This window comes from Danio aesculapii, chromosome 6, assembly GCF_903798145.1.
Source record: "Danio aesculapii chromosome 6, fDanAes4.1, whole genome shotgun sequence".
Lineage (NCBI taxonomy): Eukaryota > Metazoa > Chordata > Actinopteri > Cypriniformes > Danionidae > Danio > Danio aesculapii.
Genome location: NC_079440.1, coordinates 16,078,710 through 16,101,250, shown reverse-complemented (window position 1 = coordinate 16,101,250; position 22,541 = coordinate 16,078,710). Strand labels below are relative to the sequence as shown.

At 37.5% G+C, this 22,541-nt stretch overlaps 1 protein-coding gene across 2 annotated transcripts; it reads right to left on the bottom strand.

Moving 5' to 3' along the window:
* Nucleotides 1-24: 24 nt before the first annotated feature.
* Nucleotides 25-22,343, bottom strand: ino80db (INO80 complex subunit Db). 2 transcript variants are annotated; one of them, XM_056459667.1, is made up of 10 exons: nucleotides 21,950-22,343; nucleotides 19,818-20,064; nucleotides 14,947-15,659; nucleotides 14,771-14,867; nucleotides 12,038-12,250; nucleotides 8,274-8,380; nucleotides 5,443-5,576; nucleotides 5,129-5,361; nucleotides 4,615-4,772; nucleotides 25-2,070 (listed from the first exon to the last, which is right to left on the bottom strand). In XM_056459667.1, exons 2-10 carry the CDS (start codon nucleotides 20,033-20,035, stop codon nucleotides 1,400-1,402), a joined length of 2,544 nt encoding a protein of 847 aa, XP_056315642.1. In that variant the 5' UTR covers nucleotides 20,036-20,064; nucleotides 21,950-22,343; the 3' UTR covers nucleotides 25-1,399. The 2 variants fall into 2 exon arrangements, with proteins under 2 accessions (XP_056315642.1, XP_056315641.1); XM_056459666.1 differs by having other exon boundaries at nucleotides 21,632-22,342.
* Nucleotides 22,344-22,541: the final 198 nt, after the last annotated feature.

Genomic DNA, 22,541 nt, shown 5'->3' with positions numbered 1-22,541 from the left:
TTGAAATAATGAGAGCACACAAAGTCATGGTCATAGCAGTTTTAATTCACACGTTTCAAATAAAACAAATAGAATTTCTCTTACACATTGTCTACACACACACCCACATCCAAGCACTTAAGTAACAAAAGTAAACGCATCGATACATAAAAATACCTTGAACAAAGAAGAGAGGACCATAACATTTTAATAGGTTATAATAAACTTTTTAGTTGACTTGATACATTCAGTGAATAAGTATAAAAAGGTATATGAGACGACCCTCGGTGTGCAAGGACATCTGTCAGTATGCCTGTTGGTAAAAGCAGCATTATCTGGTACAACGGCAAGTCTACCCAAACCGTAATTTCATATAATCATCATTCATTCATAATGACATCGAATCAAGGTTAAACGTTGCTGTTTTCTTTAAAAGCCCCAAATGTAATTTCATTATATTCGTTGAATTCGATATACTGATATATAGATATTTTCTGATGTGGACATAAAAAGAGGCTTACTTCGAAGCCGCTTTGGTAGGAAAGCATCTGTGAAGGACATGAAAATGCAGACTTGGCTTGACATGAGGGTGAAGGCATCATAACTACGCTCTTTAAAAGCCATAACAATATAACTGACTATAGCTTATGTCCCACAACTGCCACCAGCTAAACACATCGAACACTCAGAATTGACTTTTAACACCCTCATGTAACATTACAGTAACGTGAGAAAGTAATGACTAGCTTGACGAGTCAAAAACAGGCAGTAAATGCCACTTTCGATCGTTTTCAAAAGTGAAATTGTGCATTTACAGATTCTTACGAAGTGTGTGATGTGTAACTAAATGTATACTTTCCTTGATTTGCGATACACTGATTATAAAAGGTGTTACACAGCTTTTATGGCAGGCACTTCCACTCAGAGCAAGACCCCATAAGTTTAACGGCTACTAAAAGCACATAAACACCATCTGCCAAAACAATGAGCCATCACACGGGTACAAAATAGTGATACGACCATGACACCTTTCTTTTCCCCGTTGTGTTTGCCCGTTACCTCTAAACAAGAACCACATTTTCACCACACATTTGTTCACTCATCGATAAAACTAGTTGTGCAGACTGCTACTCTATAAATATATTAAATATGCATTTAAGGATACAAGTGAGATTAATGGCTAAAATCCGACTATGCTTGCTTTTTCCAACTATTTCTGAAGCCGACAAGGAAGTTTATTGCTTGATGTTCTTTCGTTGTGAGGGAAAAAAGGTGCGGAGGATTGAAAAGACGAACACAATGACCCTGACATTTGAGGAAAAAAAGAAAATCACCTGCAACATGTTCCCTGAACACTGACTATAGCAAATAATTGGTTCTGCCTGAAGTTCAGGCCTGGTCCAAAGGTGGCGCCGGTGTACTATGGTGCGGCTGTAAGTCTGCTGGGATCCCATAGTGCTTGAACAGTGGGAGAAGGAGGAAGGTGCTTGGTTTGGGACGTCGGTGATGTGGATGTGGAGTGAGTCTGACTGCTTTGAGGCAAAGCAGAGAGGGCCGAACTAGGCTGACAGGGTGTTGAAAGACTTGTGGGCATCAGCAGACCATCTGAGGTGATAAGGCTGTGAAACTGGGAGGAATCACTGAGGGAGAGAGCAAGAACGCCCCAAGAGCCGTGAGAGACGTCTTCATCTTTGCCAAGTGGAAGATGAACCAAATCTGCTTTAGAGTCCTCCATCTTGGCCAGGAGGTGAGGCTGCCTCTGTGTGTACGTGCTGTCTGTGAGATGTCCCACGGAGGATGGAGGAGTGAGGGGGGGTTGTGGTGATGGTGGTGATGGAGGGAAAGCGTCTTCAGAAGTGGGGAGCAGACTAGGGTCCAGCTCCAGGCTGGAAAGCGTCTCAGCAGACAACCGCGCGCTTAGTAGATCCACCACTCCACCCGGCATGCTACGACAGTCTACTCCTTCAACAGGACCGAGCTCGGCCATTCCGCTTAGACATGCAAGGGATTCTGGGTAGGAGCCCATGGCCTGCAGAACGCGAACCAGTTCCTCGGCTTCCTCAGAGGTGGGCAACAGCTCACCGTTCTTACCTATACAACAAACAAATATGACTATCAGTTCATTCATTTATTTAATTTTTTTGGCTTAGTCCCTTTATTAATCAATGGTCTCCACAGTGGAATGAACCGCCAACTTATCCAGCAAATGTTTTACCTATAGCGCATGTCTTTGGTCTGTGGAGGAAACCGGACACTGTATATCAACTAACTATAAATAGATCAAGTGAGAAAAGGAAATTTGCATCAGAACGAGAAATGACAGAAAGTAGATCTTCTATACATGTGAGAAAGTAATATTTGTTTCATATTTAGCCACAAAATATTAAAGGAACAGTTCCATCAAATAGGAAAATTCTGTTGTTAATAACTCGCTCTCATGTCATTCCAAACTCCCAAGACCTTGGTTCATCATCTGAACACATATTAAGGTATTTTAGATGAAATCTGAGAGCTCTCTCATCCTCCATAGACAGCAATGATCCTCACTCATTCAAAGTCCAGAAAGGTACTAAAAAACGCCGTCAAAACAGTCGACTTGTCTTCAGTGGTTGAAAAGTTTATTGGAAAATGGTTAATTGGAAAATTACCCAGCTACAAGAACACATTTGTGCACACATTAAACAAAACCTCAGTGTTATTATAGGGCTATATGTATACTCCTGTATTAGGCCTGCACAGTTAATCGATTTTAAACCAAAATCGCGATTTGAAATTGTGCGATGATTAAGTAGGAAAAGCTGCGATTATTTCAATGGCGAGGGAGGAGAGCGCGAGGAATTAAAACAATCCATTACTTAAAAAGCAGACAACTGTTACAGCAGAACCCACGAGCCCCTGTTCACTACAATGGAGAAAATAAAAGCTGTGTACTCCATCTCTGCTCTGCTTATCTCTCTCTCTCTCTGTCTGTGTGTGTGTGTGTGGACCTTTGACCTGGTTGTGTGAGTTAACATTTCCTCTCCTCTCTCAGCTGTTACAACGATTCTTGTGGATCCAGACTGATCTAGACACACTAGCATGTTACTCTGCATCACAAGTTTTCTCCACCGTGTCTATCATGGATCATCTGTGATATCCGCGCATTATAGACTGTAACGAGGCCGTTTATCTGTATCTATGCCACTCATCGTTAAATAACAACAGAGTTACGACTTACCGTGCCAATCGCAGCCCTTTTTGTTGAGTGCTGTAACACAATGACCAATCACATGTGTTTTAAGAACTCGCTTGACAACGCTCAGAAAGTAAGCGAGATAATATCTACTTTAGTTTATTTGCTATAAATGCTCATGTTGTTCTGTGCATGTACTTGAGCTTTGGTTGATACATTCAAAGAGTGTTTACTTTGAGCAGGTAAAATTAAAGGTACAGTACATATATCTGACTGCTTGTATAAAGAACAAAATATTTGTATTATATTTATATATATATATATATATATATATATATATATATATATATATATATATATATATATATATATATAAAATTTGTATTACAAATATAATTGTATTATAAGAATGTAAAGATTTTAAAGGTTTTATATAACTATATATACACGATTATATATGTATATATTTTTTTAATTGAATTAAAAATACTGTAGTTATTTTCTTAATTTGTCTTAACAACTGACAACTTTATTGGAAAAACTCCCTTTAAATAAACAGTAGCATAGTGTAGCGTACTTTGTGATTCTACTTGGTCTTTCTTTGGTGCTGTTAAAACCACCACATCAAACCTGTAGCCTTTCATGAAATTATAGTAAATCGCATTTTAAATCGCAATTATGATCAGATAAATCACAATTAGAATTTTTCTCCAAATCGTCAACCCTACTCTGTATACCTACCTTTTGAGTAGTTCGACAAACAAAAAAGCGTCCTGTCCTAGACTCTAAGAAGAAAAAACTTAAATAAAAATTATTTTTGGTTAAAATGCGCAAAAAAAAGTATTCTTGTAGCTTGATAATATTCCAGATTGAACCACTTAAGGCATATGGTCTGTTTTAAGGATATGTTTGAGAACCGTTGCTGTTTATGGAGGATCAGGTAGCTGCGAGATTTAATTCAAAATATCTTAATATGTGTTCTGAAACTGAACAAATGTCTCAGGGGATTGGAACGACATAAGAAATTAAAAATATAATTTTCTTTATTTGGGTGAACTTACAATTTAATAGTTTTAAGCTGCACATGATAAGTGAAACAAGTGGTCTAATTCACAAACAGCAGACTCTCTCTTGAGATTTCATGAAAAAAATAATAATTCAAAAACCCACTTGAATCAGTCTGATTGATCTTTTACTGAACACTTAACTAGGATGCTGAATCAATTTTAAGCTATTTCGTTCAGTGATTGAATATTCTAATATATTGCAAAATAAAGTTTTATACATACAAATCTAGATCCATTTTCCTTTCTTTTTTTTTTTTAAATAAATTCTGATTTTTATATGCCAAGGAAACACAAAATTCATCAAAAGTATGAGGCATTCACAATGTTATAAAATACAGGTTTCATAATTTAATTACAAATGCTCAAGACCATATTGATACCCTGTCCCAATATTACCTTCAAAAAGATCGAAGTCCTGCAGGTCATCAGGGAGTCGAGGAAGAACATCAGAGAAATCCTCCTGATTCAACTCCAGATCATGTGGAATGTCACTGATGTCATTGGTGATGTCATCCGGAAATTCGTCCGCACTTAAATCGGGTGTTAAAGGGCTCCTGAAAAAAGACAAGTGGAAAATGAGTGCATTCACATTCACACAGAATGCATTTTTCTATTCCATCGATTTTCAGTGTAAACATGCAGTTGATGAACGTACATGACGGTTATGCTCATGGCGTGCGTTTTTTAGATGACACGTCAAGTTAAAAGAATTTTTACATGCTGCACATCAATGTCAGTTCCAAAGCTTTAGACCAATCAGAAAAAGTCAGAGGTGGGACAAGCGTTACAAGTTTCCGTTCACAGGCACTCAGTGGCTGTATCTGGATACCTTCATGCTCTATGCTGCACTTTTTTTTGTTTGAATGAGCCCTTAAAGACACACACAGATGCAAACACACTAGGCACTCACCTTATGCCAGAGGACTGAGTAGGCAGGCACAGGATAGAAGGCAATGCCAAATTACCCTGGGGCAGAGCAGGAGGGATGGGTTTCTGAGGGCGCCTCGGTGTTACTCTCTTGCCTTTCTTCTTATGCTTTTTACTGAGTGCTGGAGGCTTGGCTTTTTTTAGTGGCCTGTGCCGCTGGATCTGCTGGTGGTGGTGGTACGTTCTCCGGCTGATGTCACCTCTGAGGAAATTATCCTGTAAAGTAGCATCATGGGTATATGCGTCATCAGCAAATGTGTCTTATGCAATAAAGGTTTTTTTTTTTTTTCCTCTCACCATTTTCTTGGCATGCTCATCACAGAGCGGCGTCTGGTGCGTGATGTCAAAGACAGGGATGGAACACTGAGCTCCATCTGCAAAGCGAGCTGTACAGCTTGAGAACAGCTGCTGAGAACGGTTCTGAAGGATATCTACAGAGCGACATTAAGGACACTACGCAGGGAATGGAGACAATTGTAAAACGCTAAAAAGTCACATTCTTCAAGTCAGCCTCTTTTGATCCCTTAGAATGTGCGCTGTATGTGGAAATTCGAAATTCACCCAAAACAAAACAAAAACTATTGGCTAAAATTGGCTTGTTGTGTTTCAACCAGCATACTAACAGCTTCAGATTATTAAAGGTGCAGTGTGGAAGTTTGACATCCAGTGGTTGAACTAGGTATTACACTCCTGATTCAAAACACAGGCAAGCGCAGGTTGCCAGATTGATAACATCAACAGGAGCAAGCCTGACTAGCGAGCCTAAAGGCTGATTAAAGGCTGATTTAAATCGTGTTTAATATAAAAGAAACAGCACACGATAGAAAGAATATTTTTATATTAAAAGGGAGTTTTTATCCTAACCAACACCTGGAATTTACAATTTAGAAACGGCTTGTTTCTTGCAGCTGAACAACAGAAAATATGACAATGATCACCTCAGGCACACCTCATGTGCTTTATTCAGAGTTAAATGCTATTAATGTGAGTTTGAATGTCATTTTACTACACGTTTATTGTCATACTACTAAAAGCAGCAGCCGATAGTTCACCTCAGTAAATAATTTAGAATTAAACTTTAAAACTGTGACTGAGTGCAAGTCAACACATATCAGTGATTCAGCATGTACATTTAGTTGTACATATAAAAGAGGTTTAATATGTATTAATTCGATTACAAACCTTACCATTTTGTTGGAGTGCAGTGAGCACACTATTCTGTGCTTTTGAATGGCTGTATTTAAATTTCTGTCCTGTTTTGTCTGGTGCAAACAGCCAAATTGCTTATCACTTCAAATTTCTTCATGTATCGTGTTGTTAGAACACAGAGTTACATTGTAACCTGCTCACCTAATGTTTACATTTGTAATATTTATATTATTTGCTAATTAATAACCACCTCATGTGGAACTCTGAATCTGCATCTCATTTCGGGGCTGCTACTCTTCACACGACGTCGAATTTTCAGTTGGGGGTATTGAGACCCTTTCTGACTGAATCAATAAAATATGCGGTTTTCCACCAAGGCAAGGGTTGCTGAAATATAATTGGCTAAACTGGCATTGGGCAGGTTAAAAGAACCAAAACAAAGACAGACGTTCCAGCTTGAAAAGCACATTATTAAAGCAGAATATCTGACTTTAGCATTGTTTTTCAGATAAACAAGAATGTTCACTTAGCGTGTTTCTTAAATATCTGCAAACATATTATGGTATTTTTATGCTTTAGAAGACTCAAAAACGTACATACAGCACCTTTAAAAAAATGAATAAATGAAATGCTGCATCCCAATTTACATACCATCCATCCTAATTAGTAGGGCTGAACGATATATTGACATACAATTGCATTTGCAATTTAGTTTATGTTGCGATTGTCTTGCACATAATGTAAGGTAAGTATGGTGATGTGATCAGTAGTATATTTACTCCAAGGTCATAGGATGCTCTTAAATCAAATAGAACAACCAAATATGCCCAGAAGAAACCCAGGAAACACCAGTCTATAGTAAATCTTCAAAGTGTAGGATAAAAAAAAGATATAACTGCTTTCATTTGACTCAGCGGAATTGATAAAGACATGACCACGACAACATATGAAGAGATTAGATGCAAAAACCTCTGTGCTGTCTGAAATTTCCATCGAAAAATGAACATTTTTCTCAGCCTCCTTTATTTATTTTGTGTTATTTCACTTTAAATACCATGAAAATGACTTATCCTTTGCCATAAAAGTAAAATTACTGAACCTACACACAGGAGCCAGATAGAAATTAATTTTAGAAGAAAATTTCAGACGGCATTTAGAGGTTTTTGCATCTAAACTTCATCTAATAATTTTCCTGATTATAATGCATGTATGCTATTATATAAATATGTTGCATGCTTTATTCTGTGTGAGAAGACATCATTTCACAAAAGGACTTAATTCAAACACTCGACTGAAGCTATGAAGTAACTTTTGACTAAAAGCGTCATTATATGTGGTATTTGCACATGCTTTTGGGTTTAACATTAGCAACATTTACCATCTGTACTCTAACTGCTAATACTGCCCACAATGCATTGCGCTCAAATTAGATTAGAACTACAAACTTTGGTTAAAAAATGTAAACAAACTACAAACATGGAGGATGCGCAAGACCAACCATTAATTAGAGAGGCTTTTGGTAAAGTTTGAATGACTATTAATTAATATCTAGCCAACTGAAAAATATTTAAATTATGTTTTCTGTGTTATATTTCGTCTGCAACAACAATGTGAACTAATATAAAGATGTGTTTGGTGATTAACTTCTATATGCATATTTATCCAAAGACCTGAGGAGATTTCTCTGCATGAAAGACTCGAGAATGGCAGATTAACCTGCTGATGACTGACGAGTCTCGTAACTAAGCAGCATAATGGTTTGTTAATGAGGAAGAAGTATGTCTCGAAGTTTGCAAACTCTTCTGTTACACACTCAAAAGTGTGTACATTACCTTCACAAATAAGTACTTTTAGAATGTAATGTGAACTGGGATGCAGTAAATGTCACATTCTGAATGCAAAGGAACAGTCAATTCTGCAGGGGTTTTGTGTACATTGGAGTTGAGCGTTGACTTATACTAAAAGTTTTGAGAGGATACGTTGAAAGCAGTGCCTGGTGAATGGTAAGGCTGAGTTTCTGCAGTTTTCACCTTTCACAACAGCCTGACACAACCCTGAGTCATCTCCAGCCAACGGTACTGCAATGCTGTGGAAGAAAAACACATATAGGGAAACAATTACTGCAACAGGAAAACTTTAATAAATGAAATTGTGAACGCTTCATCACGAGTGTAAATCTGATGTTTCATCACAATACGGTCTGATATTGAATCTCTTTGTAATACAATATTTGCAGATACTGCAAAACTTGCAGCAATATGTGATCCTTTTTCAGTGACATTAGCTGTTTCCATCCACAAACATTTAAGTTCGTTTTGGGATCGTATAAAACGCAGATTTATAGAAATGGCAAGATGCACATACAATTGAAAATGGCCATAAAAATTAATGTATCCTTTTTTTTGTCCAATAAGAAAGCCTAAAAGATCATGAAAAAACATTACAGATTACTTGATACACAACAAAAGAACTGAAAAGTCCGGAAGAATATCTTGACTAATCAGCAGATCAGTATCAATGCAGACCATCTCAAACGTTGTTTTAGTCCATAATCAAAATAGTTTGATTGAATGACCTCCTAGAACTGTCTCACATGATTGCGTTCCATTTCAAACATCTGACTACAATATAACATGACAACTGTTACTGTGTTTTGTCGGACTGCTCTGAGGTACAAATATTTTAAATAGGAAAAAAAAAACATAAGCTTCCCCAGTTGTACATTATAATAAACAGTAAATGTGAAAAGGGGTTTCATTATGACAACAAATATATAGTACAGGCACTCCCTGAATACACCACCAGTGCTTTAAAAAGCCCCTATTATAGGTTTTGAAAATGACTTAAGTGTAACACAGCTCTAAGTGAATGAAAACATTCAGCTGAGGTTTAAATCTGAAAGTGCACCGTGTTTAAAACTATTGACTCAAATATTAACAAAATAGTCGACTCAGAGTCGAATGAATGAATCAAGTTGGGTTTAGATCTTTTGATTGAAAGCTTTGATGCTGATACGGTACATCACCAAATATGTAGTTCCAGATTAGGTCAAATGTGAATGCGCATTTGACATCAGACACTCGAGGAGTGTTGGGGATCACAGGACTGATCATGACGTGAAGATGACGATCACTGACAGATGGAGATTTGGCTGTAGGGAATAAAGGGTTAAAGTTCATTTTCACAACAACACCACAGTATAGCCAACCGTGTGCTGTGTTTTTTTTCTACCATTTTCCTGATTTTTGATACAATAACTACACTGCAACGCGAGATTCGCTGGCCGTTTGCTATTAAAGGAAGGAGCAGCAGAGACTATCATGTATAGGATTTTGTCAGTAACTGTTGCAGTTCATATGGACCAGTTTCTTCTTCCTCCTAAAGTTTCTTCTTCCTTCCTTCCTAAAGATTTAAGGATCATATTGCAGCCCCATTTATTGTGAATTAATGAATTAATTGTCTTTTTTCAACTGTGCTATGCTTCTACACCACAATAACTTACCCATTTGTCAGGAAAAAGATTTTAATAATTTAAAAGAGATTTAAAAAATTATCATCATCTCTTTTTTTATGCAACAGTTCTGTCTGGTTCTTAAATCTGATTGGTTGATAGTTGTGCGATATTCTGCCAGTAACAGCTCTCATACCGCCTCTTCACCCGTCACCCTTGTGTATTACATCACCCACATACAGCAACATGCAGAGGACACTCTACAGTTTGACAAATATTGCAGCTGTTGGACAACATAATGTACTTTGGAGTTTTTTTTAGTAGAGAATGTAGTTGTTTAGATTGCCACTATGCAGTTTATTTATAAGGATAGTGCCTATTTTTAAATATTCTGAGAGACAGAGCCTCGGCAGCTATTAGCCTGCCTTTGAGCAAAGACGATTGACGATCTTCATCCACAAGATGGCGACAGAGGGCATAAAAAGCCCTTAGATGGTAGGACAAATACAATGGAATTTTAAATTCAAATCATCAAATCATTATTAACCAGGTAAGTGATATTCTAAGTCGATCTCTCTCTTTTGTATGTCATAGTGCTGTATTTATACCATATAATCGTAAGGTATTGAGTGTTAGATGGGACTCTCATATCAGGAATGTGTGTTGTGTTGGCAGAAAGAAAGAAGAAATGCCCGCATGTGTTTAGTGTTTTTCCTTATCGCAAACACAACAGCAATCTGGTAGTGATTGCGCTGCTTTTTTTTTTTAGGTTAATTATTGTTAAATTATTGAGAAAAACTGTAGACTGTAATAGACTGTAATACTGTAGGGAGAGATCTCTGTAGATTGATGGCATTTTATGCCATTTAGCCTTATGCTGTTTTCACACCAGACACGGTACACGTGAATAAATCGCGATATTCGCGGGTAAATTGACACGTGAACATTTGGAGTTTCCTCGCTTCATTCGTGCATCAAATACACTTCATTCGTGTCAAATTCACTTCACAACAGACGCGAATTTGCGTCATGGGCAGGGCTTCTGTCTGCCTGGGGGCTCTAACTTCATTGCTAATTGGCTAACATGGAAGACTTAAAAACAGCATCATTTTGTTTGGAGCCGTGCCTGAGCCCACTAGATCCATTCTGTGGTGCATACAGCTCTTTGAGCTCATAAACTCCTCCAAAAACTGTACCTGGATGATGGAGGCTTTCAGCGGTGCTTCCGACTGAGCCGAGCCCAGTTTGATGAACTGTTGTTCGGTGTTGGCAGGAGGATTTCACCCCAGGACACCAACAACAGGAACTAAATCATAATCACGGCCCTAAAAGAGCAAGCTCCTGATTGGTTAACGCAGCGTGAATGTCCGCTGAAGTTCAGACTTTCCAACTCGAGCGAGTCACGCGATGCGTGCGTTAAGAATGTCAATCGCGCAAACCGCTCAACTTGCGCCTCTTCATTTGCACGAATTGTGTCATTCCCACGCCTCATTCGTGCGTATCATGCCGTGGGATGTCTATTCGCATCTTTGCATTGACAACATGTAAATCACTCGCGCTTGATGCTTCTTCCACGTCTGGCGTGACCGCAGCATTAAAATCTTTAAAAGGAGCAAAATCATTCAAACACTAGCTCTAAAGTGACGTTGGTGAATTAGTAACGGTTTCTGCTGTACTGACGTCAGCTGCAGATGTGAATGAATGGCGGAAGAAAGTAGTTCCTAATACAACAGGGTTTTTAGACGCTCCATGTTTCACTTTCTTTTTTATATACACGATTATGAAGTCGAACTGTTGTATAAACACAATGTCACACGAGTAGCAGTGCGATGTGGCTGTATATTGTCACTAGTGGGACACTAAGGCTTCCACCAGTGCTGATATACAGCCACATCGCACTGCTACTTGTGTGATATTGCTCATATAAATTTTAATAAGCACAGGTCAAAATATAAATGTGGTTTCACTTTCACATAAATATATCTAATGTCCTGATACTATTTTACATTTCGATATTTTATTTTCACAAAAGCCTTAAAACATTCGATATGCTTATTATAAAATATATTTTGTAAATGTTATTTGATGCAAATACCAAACTGACATGCTTCTTCTCTACAAACTGATGCTGCATTTATTTATTAAATATTTTGTCCATTTTTATTACTGTGTATTTACAATATTACAGATTTGACATTTGTATTTTACATATATTGTCATTTATAATAGTCGTTTCGTTAAATCCAACTCTGTGTATTGTTTTATCACTAATGCACGCGTGTGTTTTCTTACCTGGAGGGTGTGGAGGTCACTTGATGTTGTTCCTGAATAAGCTGTGCGGTTTGGTGAGGTTCTTCTCTTGCTGCCTGCACTAGGGCTTTACGGAGAGCATGCTGGGATCTCCTCTCCCTCCTGAAGCCCCTCTGCTCCCTGCAAAGGTGCATGTGTTTCTGTCTCAGGTACGAGCAGAAGCCTGCCAAACGCTCAGCACGGGACCTGCTGCCACTGTCAGACAGGAAAGAGAAATCATCAGATCAGCAGTTTTTTAAAAATCCACTGCTGTGTTGAAGAGAGGAAATAAGCGTTCGGGCCATTCCAGAAATGTGAAAACTTATGAAACTCAATAAACAAGCATGTTGGTGGTCGTAACTTGCATTTATATTAAAGAGATCTGTCATCATTTACTTCCACTGGTTCCAATCTTGTTTTAGTTTTTTTCTTCTGTTCAACACAAAGAAAGATACACTGAAGAACGCTGGAATAAAACAGCCACTGACTTCAATAATATGTTTTGTTACTACCATGTATGTCAGTGGCAGCTTTTTTCCAACATTCTTCAGAATATCTTGTTTTGTTTTCATTTTCAAAGTGGAGTTTGGAACCACTTTATGAAAAATCACTCAAAAAACTCATTAATGGTGTAAATCTTAAGACAAAACAAAAGCTCTGACATGATTTAACACGTCAATATCTCAGGCATGTGGTTTAGTTTAGGACAAGCCTTAACAATTATCTGCAAAACCGGGTAGAAATCAGTTTAAAATCATGCTAAGCCCTACTCACACTGTGAGATTTTTAACCACGATTTTGTCATCTGAGACAAATTTGGGAAATCCTAAAAGATTCCTGAAATCCTAGGCTTAAATCGGTGATCTTTGATCGTTGGTTTGACATGTTCACTGACAGCCGCTTAGCGCCCGTTGTGATTAGATTGTTCTTGCAGTGTCAGAAGATTTCAGAGACTTTCCTGCAGTGTAACAACAGCTGTGATGAGCGTCAATCCAAGAAACAATAGGAGGCGCAATCCATGCGACAATTCAAATGACCATGGGGAAATGTCAAAGCTGTTTTTTTTCTTCCTGGTATTATTATTATTGAGATGTTCTGTGTGCAAAATTGCCACTACAGATTGTTTATGTTTGCTGTGAGGAATCAATTCAGAATTTGGGATAGTGATAGTGTAACGGGTGGATGATGTCAAAATCCGAGGGAATTTCTTTTCCATGTTTGGTGCATCTTCATTGTCGTTCAGTCTGACATTATGATGGATGAGATCTTACAGTGTGACTTGGGAGCCATGTTCGTGCAGTCTGACATGCTACAATCGTTCAGGATAATAAAAAAAAACATTTTACTTAAAAAAAACGTATAGACGAATTACCATGTTTGTAAACATTCAGGCATATTATATATATTATTTACATAATGCTTTCAGCATATTATAACAGCTTGGTCACCCAGTGATAAGCACAGTTATTCTGCAAAATTAACATTAAAGTGAGCGACTTTCGTCTGACAGGTCCATTTGCCATTTGTATTGGTCAGTTTCTAACAACCTAAAATCGACCAAATATCAACATCATTCAACGTCATTATTGGACATCAAAATAACATTATCTTTAGACGCTAGCTAGACATTGAATTTAGGTCACCTGATGTCAAAAACCTTAATCGAACCTAATATTAACGGCTTATGACGTTGTGTGCCTGCTGGGCTATAACTAAATGCACTACAGAATGGTCGTTTACACAAATCCACAAATGACATGTAAATGCATCAGCTTTTTACAGCAGAGTACTCTTGAGTACTTTTAAAAGGGCTACTTTTTACTCATACTTTGAGTAATATTTACAACAGGTACTTTTACTCTACTTGCACTACATTTTTAGACAAGTAATGGTACTTAAGTATGATTTTCCAGTACTCTTTCTACCACTGGTTGGTAATTCCTCTATTGCATCAGTATGTCTATTTCACTGTTTAATAAAAATACATTTAACTAAACACTACATTAAATACACTAAATTTCACCTCAGCAAACTTGCAACTGGGCTGCAAGATTAATTAAAATTCATTGAATATTAAACTTATTAATCCTTGTGTATTTTTTAAATTGACTACCCTTTCGTTATGTTTGTGGCTGTTTTCGCCTCATTGACTTTCATTATACTGACATTTTTTGATTACAAAGCCATGACACCATATAATCATGCATTCTTGATTGTTTTGAAAAAAATCCAAAGCATTTTTTCCAAATTATGTGTCACAATAAGATTTGTTACCAAAAATCATTCTAATCATAATTAGAATCATTCACATTCATAATCATTTTGATCATTTTAATCACCATGTGTCTTAAAAATGGAAAACAGCTTTTCCATACACTGCCATAAACGATTGTAAAAGTATTGTGGAGTGACTTCGGTATTTGGATAGGTATTCATTTGTGACTTAAATAATTCACCCAAAATTAAAAATGTACTCACTGTTTACTCAGGCAGTTCCAAACCTGAAAACTTTTGTAATGGTTGCTTCCATAGTAATAAAAACAAATACCAGGGAAGTCAATGGTTACCCATTTACAACATTTTTAAAAATAACTTTTTTGTGTTCAACTGAAGAACCTTAAACAGGTTTGTGACAAGTGAAGATGGAGTAAATGATGACAGAACTATCCCTTCAAGTGTAAGACCCAAAGACCTGTATTATAATGTGTTTGGCATTAAATAGAGTATGAACTGTACCTTTCCTCAGAGCGCTTCTCTTGTAGTCTATGGCACTGATATGACACAAGTTTCCAGTCTCCATCTTCCTCGTCGCTGTCTTCTGACCAGTCAAGCCCTGGAACACAAGCTGCGTTTGTCACAATTCAATCTAAATTACCCTTTGAATGTCAAAACCTTAGGCCACAGTTGCTTACCTAAATGTGAGTTCAGGTCTTGAAACCTCCCCTTGTGTTGGTCCATCAATCTATGTAACTTCTTCAAACATGGAGCTTGTTGTTGCATGGCAACAGCGCATTTTTTGATTAATCGACTTTGTGTGTCATCACAACATGGTGCCATCCCTGAAGCTGCAGGGACAACCTTTTTGTCAAAAGCATGATTAAGGTCCAGTTTAATCTTGTTATCAGTTGGATCTTTTGAGCCCTGATGGGTGTCCTGAAGACTTGATGAGGTTTTGAATAATGAACCTGAACGAACTGTAGGAGTTGCTGCAACGGGGGAGGAGGGGATTATGGGTGTTTGTGTGGTTCTTCCAGTCAAAGGAGGAGGGAGACAAGAATGTGGAAGGGTTGAAGGAAGAGAGAAGGTTCTGAGATGGTTTGTGTCCACGCTGTGATCTTGCTGCTTCTGTTTATGGTTCAGAGATTGACCTTCTTGAGGTTTCTTCAAGAATACGCCACTAGATTTTAACATTTTTTCTTCCTTGCAAAACGCAAAGGGATCCGAGGGAAGTAAACAAACCAGGGCTGGTGGAGGGGATGGAGGTAAGATCTCAAGTCCGTTGTGGGTCTTCAGAGCCAAGGATGGAACAGTAATATTGAGGGCCAGAGACTCGATGGTATCTTGTTTCTTCTTTCGCTCCTTCTTGGGAAGGACACCCATAACCTGAAGGTGACTATTACAATACCTGAAAGTCACATACACTGCTTTTAGTAGTCTTTTAACTAGGGATGTCCCGATCAGGATTTTTTGCCCTTGAGTCCAAGTCATTTGATTTTGAGTATCTACCGATACAAAAAACCTGATTCGATATTTCTATAATACATAAAAAAAGATAAAGAACAGCGAAGAAACAGATCCAGGATGTGCCAGTAATGTGCTTTTAGGAATAACTATAGATGTGTATGCATAGATGCATAACTATAGATGTGTTAAAAATAATGAGAATTATATATATATATATATATATATATATATATATATATATATATATATATACACACACACACATATACATACATACACATATACATATATATTTAAGCCTGATCGGGAGGTAATGTCCAATTCCGATGGAGTCTGAAACCACATGATTGAGCTCGATTTCCAATCATGTGATCAGATCTGGACATCGCTACTTTTAACACTTGTCAACTGTTCAAATTGACTACCCTTTTGTTATGTTTGTGTTTGTTTTTGCCCATTGACTTCCATTATACTGACAATTTTTGATTGCAAAGGCATGATAGTATATAATCATGCATAAGGCTGGGCGAATTTATAATCAATCAAATTTTTCCAGGCCAATTTTTTCAATTACTTTCCCTACCATGTGTGAAGTAATTTGATCCCGCTCTGTTAAGGCTGAATAATATTTATTGTATTATGATATATACTTATTATATTTTTTATGATATTATACTTCTGCCAATGGCACATGCACTAGTGATGCGCGGATGGCGGTTATATCCATGGGTGCTGCAGATAATCCGCGGGTCGGGCAGGTCAGGTAATAAAAAATACATTATGATTAATTGCGGGTGGGTCGCGGGTGGATGTTTAATTATTAATGATTTTTGCTTTGTAATTTTTAATCACATTTGTTAAAGCAGAAAAGGAGGCGAAACCAATCCGAGAGAAACTTTAAAAGGAGAATTAAAAACAAAAAAGGAAGGAAAGAAAGATGGAAAAGTGCCGTGTGGGAGCATTTTAGCAAAGGTTAACGAGGTTGTACGTGTTGTGCTGGGTATGTAATAGGTAGGCCCACACGGAATCTGCACGCCAAGAATTCCGCAGATTTTGTAGGCCATCTTTATTTTTGTTTATTTACTTGTGTAAATTTATATTTATTCAATTTTTTTATTTTAATAATATTATTGACTAATATGAAAACATTCATATGATTTATTTACATAACAGTTTGCAAAGTCATATTTTCTGTCTTTTAGTAGAGATATCATATAAGAGACTTGCATTGTTTACCAAATAAATTGAATCTAATTGGATTTGCATTGTAAACATTAAATAAAAGTTAAAACGGTATCTTTTTTTATTTCATATATTAAGTTTTTAGTTATGATACTCCCAAAATCATTCCGCATAAATCCGTAGATTTTCAACAATATTTTGCACAGAAAAAGTCCGTAGATTTTGTCTGGCCCTAGTAATAGGCTATGCAACGGCTTTCTATGAAAGCCACAAGACCGGTAGGTACCTCAAATATGAAACATCCCGTGTGTGCAAAATCGAAAGGCCGTTCAAATTAAAGTCAGACAACAACTTTGAGTTCTTACATTCGTCAGGACAGCAAAAAATACCACTGGAAGTTACGTGGATGCATGTGTGGACCTGTGCTGCCTTGATATACAGTACACCTCTTCCATGTTGTCTTTGGCAAGGGATGCGCAGATTAGCTCACTGAATCTGCTGTTAATATAGAATGATCCACGCTGACCTATCGTCATGCTTAAAACAGAGAATTAGAATTATTAAAGTGACGATCAGAATTATTAAAGTGAACTATTAGCCCCCTGAATTATTTGCCCCTTTGTTTTTTTCCTCAATTTCTATTTAACAGAGAGAAGCTTTTTTCAACACATTTCTAAACATAATAGTTTTAAGAACTCATTTCTAATAACTGATTTATTTTATCTTTGCCATAATGACAGTACACAATATTTTACTAGATATTTTTCAAGACACTTCTATACAGCTTAAAGTGACATTTAAAGGCTTTTAAAGGCTAGTTTAATTAAGTTAACTAGGCAGGATAGGGTAATTAGGCAAGTTATTGTATAACAATGGTTTGTTCTGTAGACTATTGAAAAAAATATAGCTTAAAAGGGCTAATAATACTGACCCTAAAATGACTTTAAAAAATTATAAATTGCTTTTATTCTAGCGGAAATAAAACAAAAAAAGACTTTATCAAGAAGAAAAAATATTATCAGACGTACTGTGAAAATTTCCTTGCTCTGTAAAACATCATTTGGGAAATATTTAAAAAACAAAACAAAATTCAATAGGGGGTGGGGGGTGCTGACTTCAACTGTATATATATCAGATAAAATTATATGTGCAGGCGGGTGGATGAATAATATGAAGCTGCGGATTCATGACATTTCAGCTGATCCACGCATCTCTAACATGTACAATCCGACGATGACTTCGCATACAAGTCACAACGACACGTAGCACAAGCTTTGTGATTGATCTGTTTGGTAGCGGTGATGATGGTGGAGCTGCGTTTTAGGCAATGTGTGTTTTAATTTCAGTTGTTCAGCGTTGATGTTCAAGAAATATTCATAGATAGTAGACAGTGTGCGTGTGTATTTTAAAATCAAGTAATGCACCCCAAATTCAAAAATCTCTCACTTGTAATATCGTTCATAAATCGTAATCGAGTTAAAATGTTCAATTAATCGAGATTTTGATTTTAGGCCAAATCGCCCAGCCCCAATCATGCATTCTTGATTGTTGCTGGTTTTCCCTGTTGAGGTCAAATGTGTCATTTTCACTGTTGATTATCGGTTGGTAACATTAATCTTTTAGACTGACGTGTGCAAAAACATTTCTGGCTTTTTATGTGGAGTTCTGTGGAGTAAAACAGCAGATCATACTGTGTGGGCATAAATACACTCACTATGCTTACTATGTTCTGAGAGCTGAGCAGTGTTGTAAAGTAACAAATTACAACGTTGTGGGGAAAAATAGAGTTTACATCAGAACCCAACGTCAGGCTGACGTCAATGTCCAACCTGAAATCAACCCAATATCAATGTTTAATGATGTTACAGCTTGACGTTGTGTCGTTACCACTTTGACATCATGTTGGATTTTGGTTGCCATACCTGACCAATAAATGTCAGTATTTGACGTCAATATGACGTTGGTTTAAAATGTTGGCTCAACGTTGGATTTTGATCACTTTCAAACACAACTTAAAATCAACCAAATATCAACGTAATTTGATGTTATTGGACATAAAAATAATGCTGTCCTTAGACGTTGGCTAGACATAGAATTTTGGTCACCTGACATCACAACCTAAATCTAACCTAATTTTATTTTCTGAGCAGTAACTAAATGCTCTACAGAATGTTACGTTTACACATCCACAAATTACATAGAAACGCATCAGCTTTTTACAGCGTAACACTCACAACTCACTACCCTTGAGTACTTTTGAAAGGTCTACTTTTACTCATACTCTGAGTAAATTTTAAAAACAGATACTTTTACTCTACTTGCACTAAATTTTTAGGCAAGTAATGGTAGTTTTACTTCAGAATGATTTTTCAGTACACTTTCCACCACTGGAGCTGAGCTGCTTATTTAGATTTCCCAGACATGTCAAGATAAGTGCGCAAAGGTCTCTCTTGGTCTCTCTTTCTCTCTCTCTCTCTCTCTCTCTCTCACACACACACACACACACACACACACACACAATACTCCATATAGAAGGCAGAAACTGAGCTTTTTTGCTGATAATCAACAATAAAAAAAATGTCAAATTTACCTCTTCCCAACTGGGAAAACAAGCAACAACGAAGAATGCATGGGGTGTCATAGCTTTGTAATCAAAAAGTGTCATTATAATGGTAGGCAATGGGGCAAAAACAGCTACGAACAATATGAAACAGTAAATTTTCAAAGCATTTTCCCTAAGTAAGTGTCAAAAAAAGATTTGTCACCAAAAATCATTCCATTTGCTGAAACACAAAGAAAGTTGTGGCCAAATTAGGACTCAAAATCACCCCGGAGTGGATGAAATCATCCCCAACAGAACATATAGGTTAAACATGCAAATTATTTTCTTTTAACAAACGTTATTCCAAAAACCTACTTGCGGTCATGAGCCTTGGGTATTGGGTTGGTGCAGCGCTGGCTATTGTACTTGGCTACATATTCGCACTGCCTGAAGGGAGCAGTTCGGTCCTCCAGCACATGGCGGATGCAGAAAGCATAACCATTGAGCCTGCGCTGCTTGCAGAGCTTTGGACTGTATGAGCACAGAGGCTTGTGGTCCACCTCCGAATAGTGGATGTGTTTGCCTTCATACATCCCAAGGCTGGAACTCTCCGGAACATCAGCTGACGAATTAACGGTATGTGAATGAGAGACAATTAGGAAATAAATTTCAGTAATTTACAATAGAATCAACAGGCTATTATGCATGATGGGTGCCAACTCCAAACTGAGGCTAAACACTGTGCATTACTCTATCAAATTATTCAAAGAATACGGCTAATTTTTTAGTCAATCCAAACAAGATTCTGATTCATTTAAAGTCAAACCAAAAATAATAACTTAATATTAGCAATATTGTTCTGTTTATTAAACACACACTATGCAATTTGGTTGACAGTTCTATAAAAGAATATGGATTCTGACTGACTGTCAATGTTAGACTGGAGAAAGAGATCATTCCAAATCTGACTCCAATTATATTAAAAATTATTCCAATTATATAAAAAATTAAGATTATTAATAATTATAATCCTGTCTGTGAACAGGCCTTTAGCATATGGTGTCCTGTTTTCTCTTAACTATTTACAAAATCAAAGGTTTGTGATATCTACACTTTAAATGAGATTTAGAGTTTAAAAACCATGTAGTGTATACCAGAATTTAATAGATCCATTTTATTAACCTCAATTGCAGGAAACTCCAGCTTGATTCTGAAGTTCGGCTAAACTGTATACTTTGCAGACACATAATGATAGCTAGCTGACATTTAGAGAGCATGTGAATCAAAGCTATCGGATCTGGAATAGTGAGTTTCTAGCACTTACTAATGTATACAAAACCATAAAGGTTATGTCTCTATAATCAAAGTCGACCAGCTATAAAACCCTGAACATAAAAATGACACACTTGCTTATCCACGTCAAGTGACATTCAATTTAAAAGGAGCTTTCATTATATGCTAGAATCACCTCCGACATTTAACAAATCTGAACTGCGTTTCAAAGCACCCCTCAAAGCATGCAGTGTGTAGGTTACTCAGCATAAACAGCTCAAACCATTAAATATTAAAGTGACAGGAAGACTGGAAAGTAACCCGTTTCAAGCAATCAATGACACTTAAAAAATAGCTGGTGTAAGCAGAGCTTTTAGCAGGTGAAGCACTAAATCATAAAACGATGGCTCATAAAAGTGTTTGGGCAGAGTACAATACGTTTGACATGCAAAGCAACTTTGAAAACGCAAGGGGACGGTGGACAACCCGCCTACTACTCTATCATGTACTTGGGCAGCACTATCAGTTACTTTTGAGGCAAGGATTGAGCAAGTTGGTGTAGCGCCGAAGTAACACTTTTGATTCTTTATACGGAAAGATACGGTCAAAAAATGTAAAACGGAAGAATGTTATTCTTTGTTGCGACGTAGAAACATTTCCGGCGTGTTTTGAAACTTTGTAACGTTTGTCGGAACACTTATTTAAGTGGCTAAGCCACTCGGGACCGATAATAAGCAATAATACCCGTCAACCGAAAATACGCCTCGTCGACTACCGGAGACGTTTGAAAGTTTCGAGGTTCTTAAATCCGGAGTAGTTTAGCGCATTTGCGTTGTAATAATTTTACAAGAAACTCCGGTATCTGTTACACATTTTGACAACAAATGTTCCTTAATTTGTGCGTAATTCGTAGTTACCGTTGGCCTCTGAAACCTTCCGAATCCCCCCGAGTCGAGTAACGAGGCACCCGCCTTCCAGTCCGCAATAAGCGGGGTTCCGCCTTCACTTGAGTCCGATGCTTCCCGGCAGCCGCTCAGCCTCCGGTCGCTGCGGCCTGTGCTAAACAAGCTACGCTTATCTTTTCATACGGTCGACGGCTACTGCTCCTAACGGGGCTATTCAGCATCTACCTATCCACCCTCCGCTAGCGGAATTACTTTTTAACGCATGCATATAATTTTATACGAATCCTACAGGCACATCTTTGTCGATTATTGAAATAAAACTAGCCGTACACAAGGAGAAGGGGTGTTGGTTTAGTCATCGGATGCGAGGCTTCTTACAGCACAACTACAGGCACTGGGGGGACATGACAACAGCCAACAGTGCAACAACAACCTCTGCAACCATTTTGGAATTCAACTTTGTATGTTCATTGTCGGCTTGTAGAAAGATGACAGACCTCGCAAACACATAATACAGATTGAACATTTGACTGTGCGTCTGTCATAAGTGTTCGGGCCGGTGAGAAGTTGTATTTAAGCCGCACAGATTGACTTTAAGTTTGAGGGATCTCCCCCAAAGTCTTTTCCGACAGCCTCCTCTTACGCGTCTCATCCATGCATGGAATGACATCACCAACTTCAAATTCACTGCAATCCCATGTGCCAAGATAACATTAGTTTGTGTCAAAATTTCTTTCGCTGCTATATCAACAAACTATTATCAAGACGACAAAGCTCGAGATAAAAACTCTGAAGCAGGTGTTAGTGGGTGCAGAGAGATTTCGAAGCGTGTCTAAAGGTTGCCCCCTATCAATCCTCTTCAGTGATGTCAGCATAATCCTGACACAGTTGCAGAAAAATTGTATGCAAAAGTGTTAGTAGG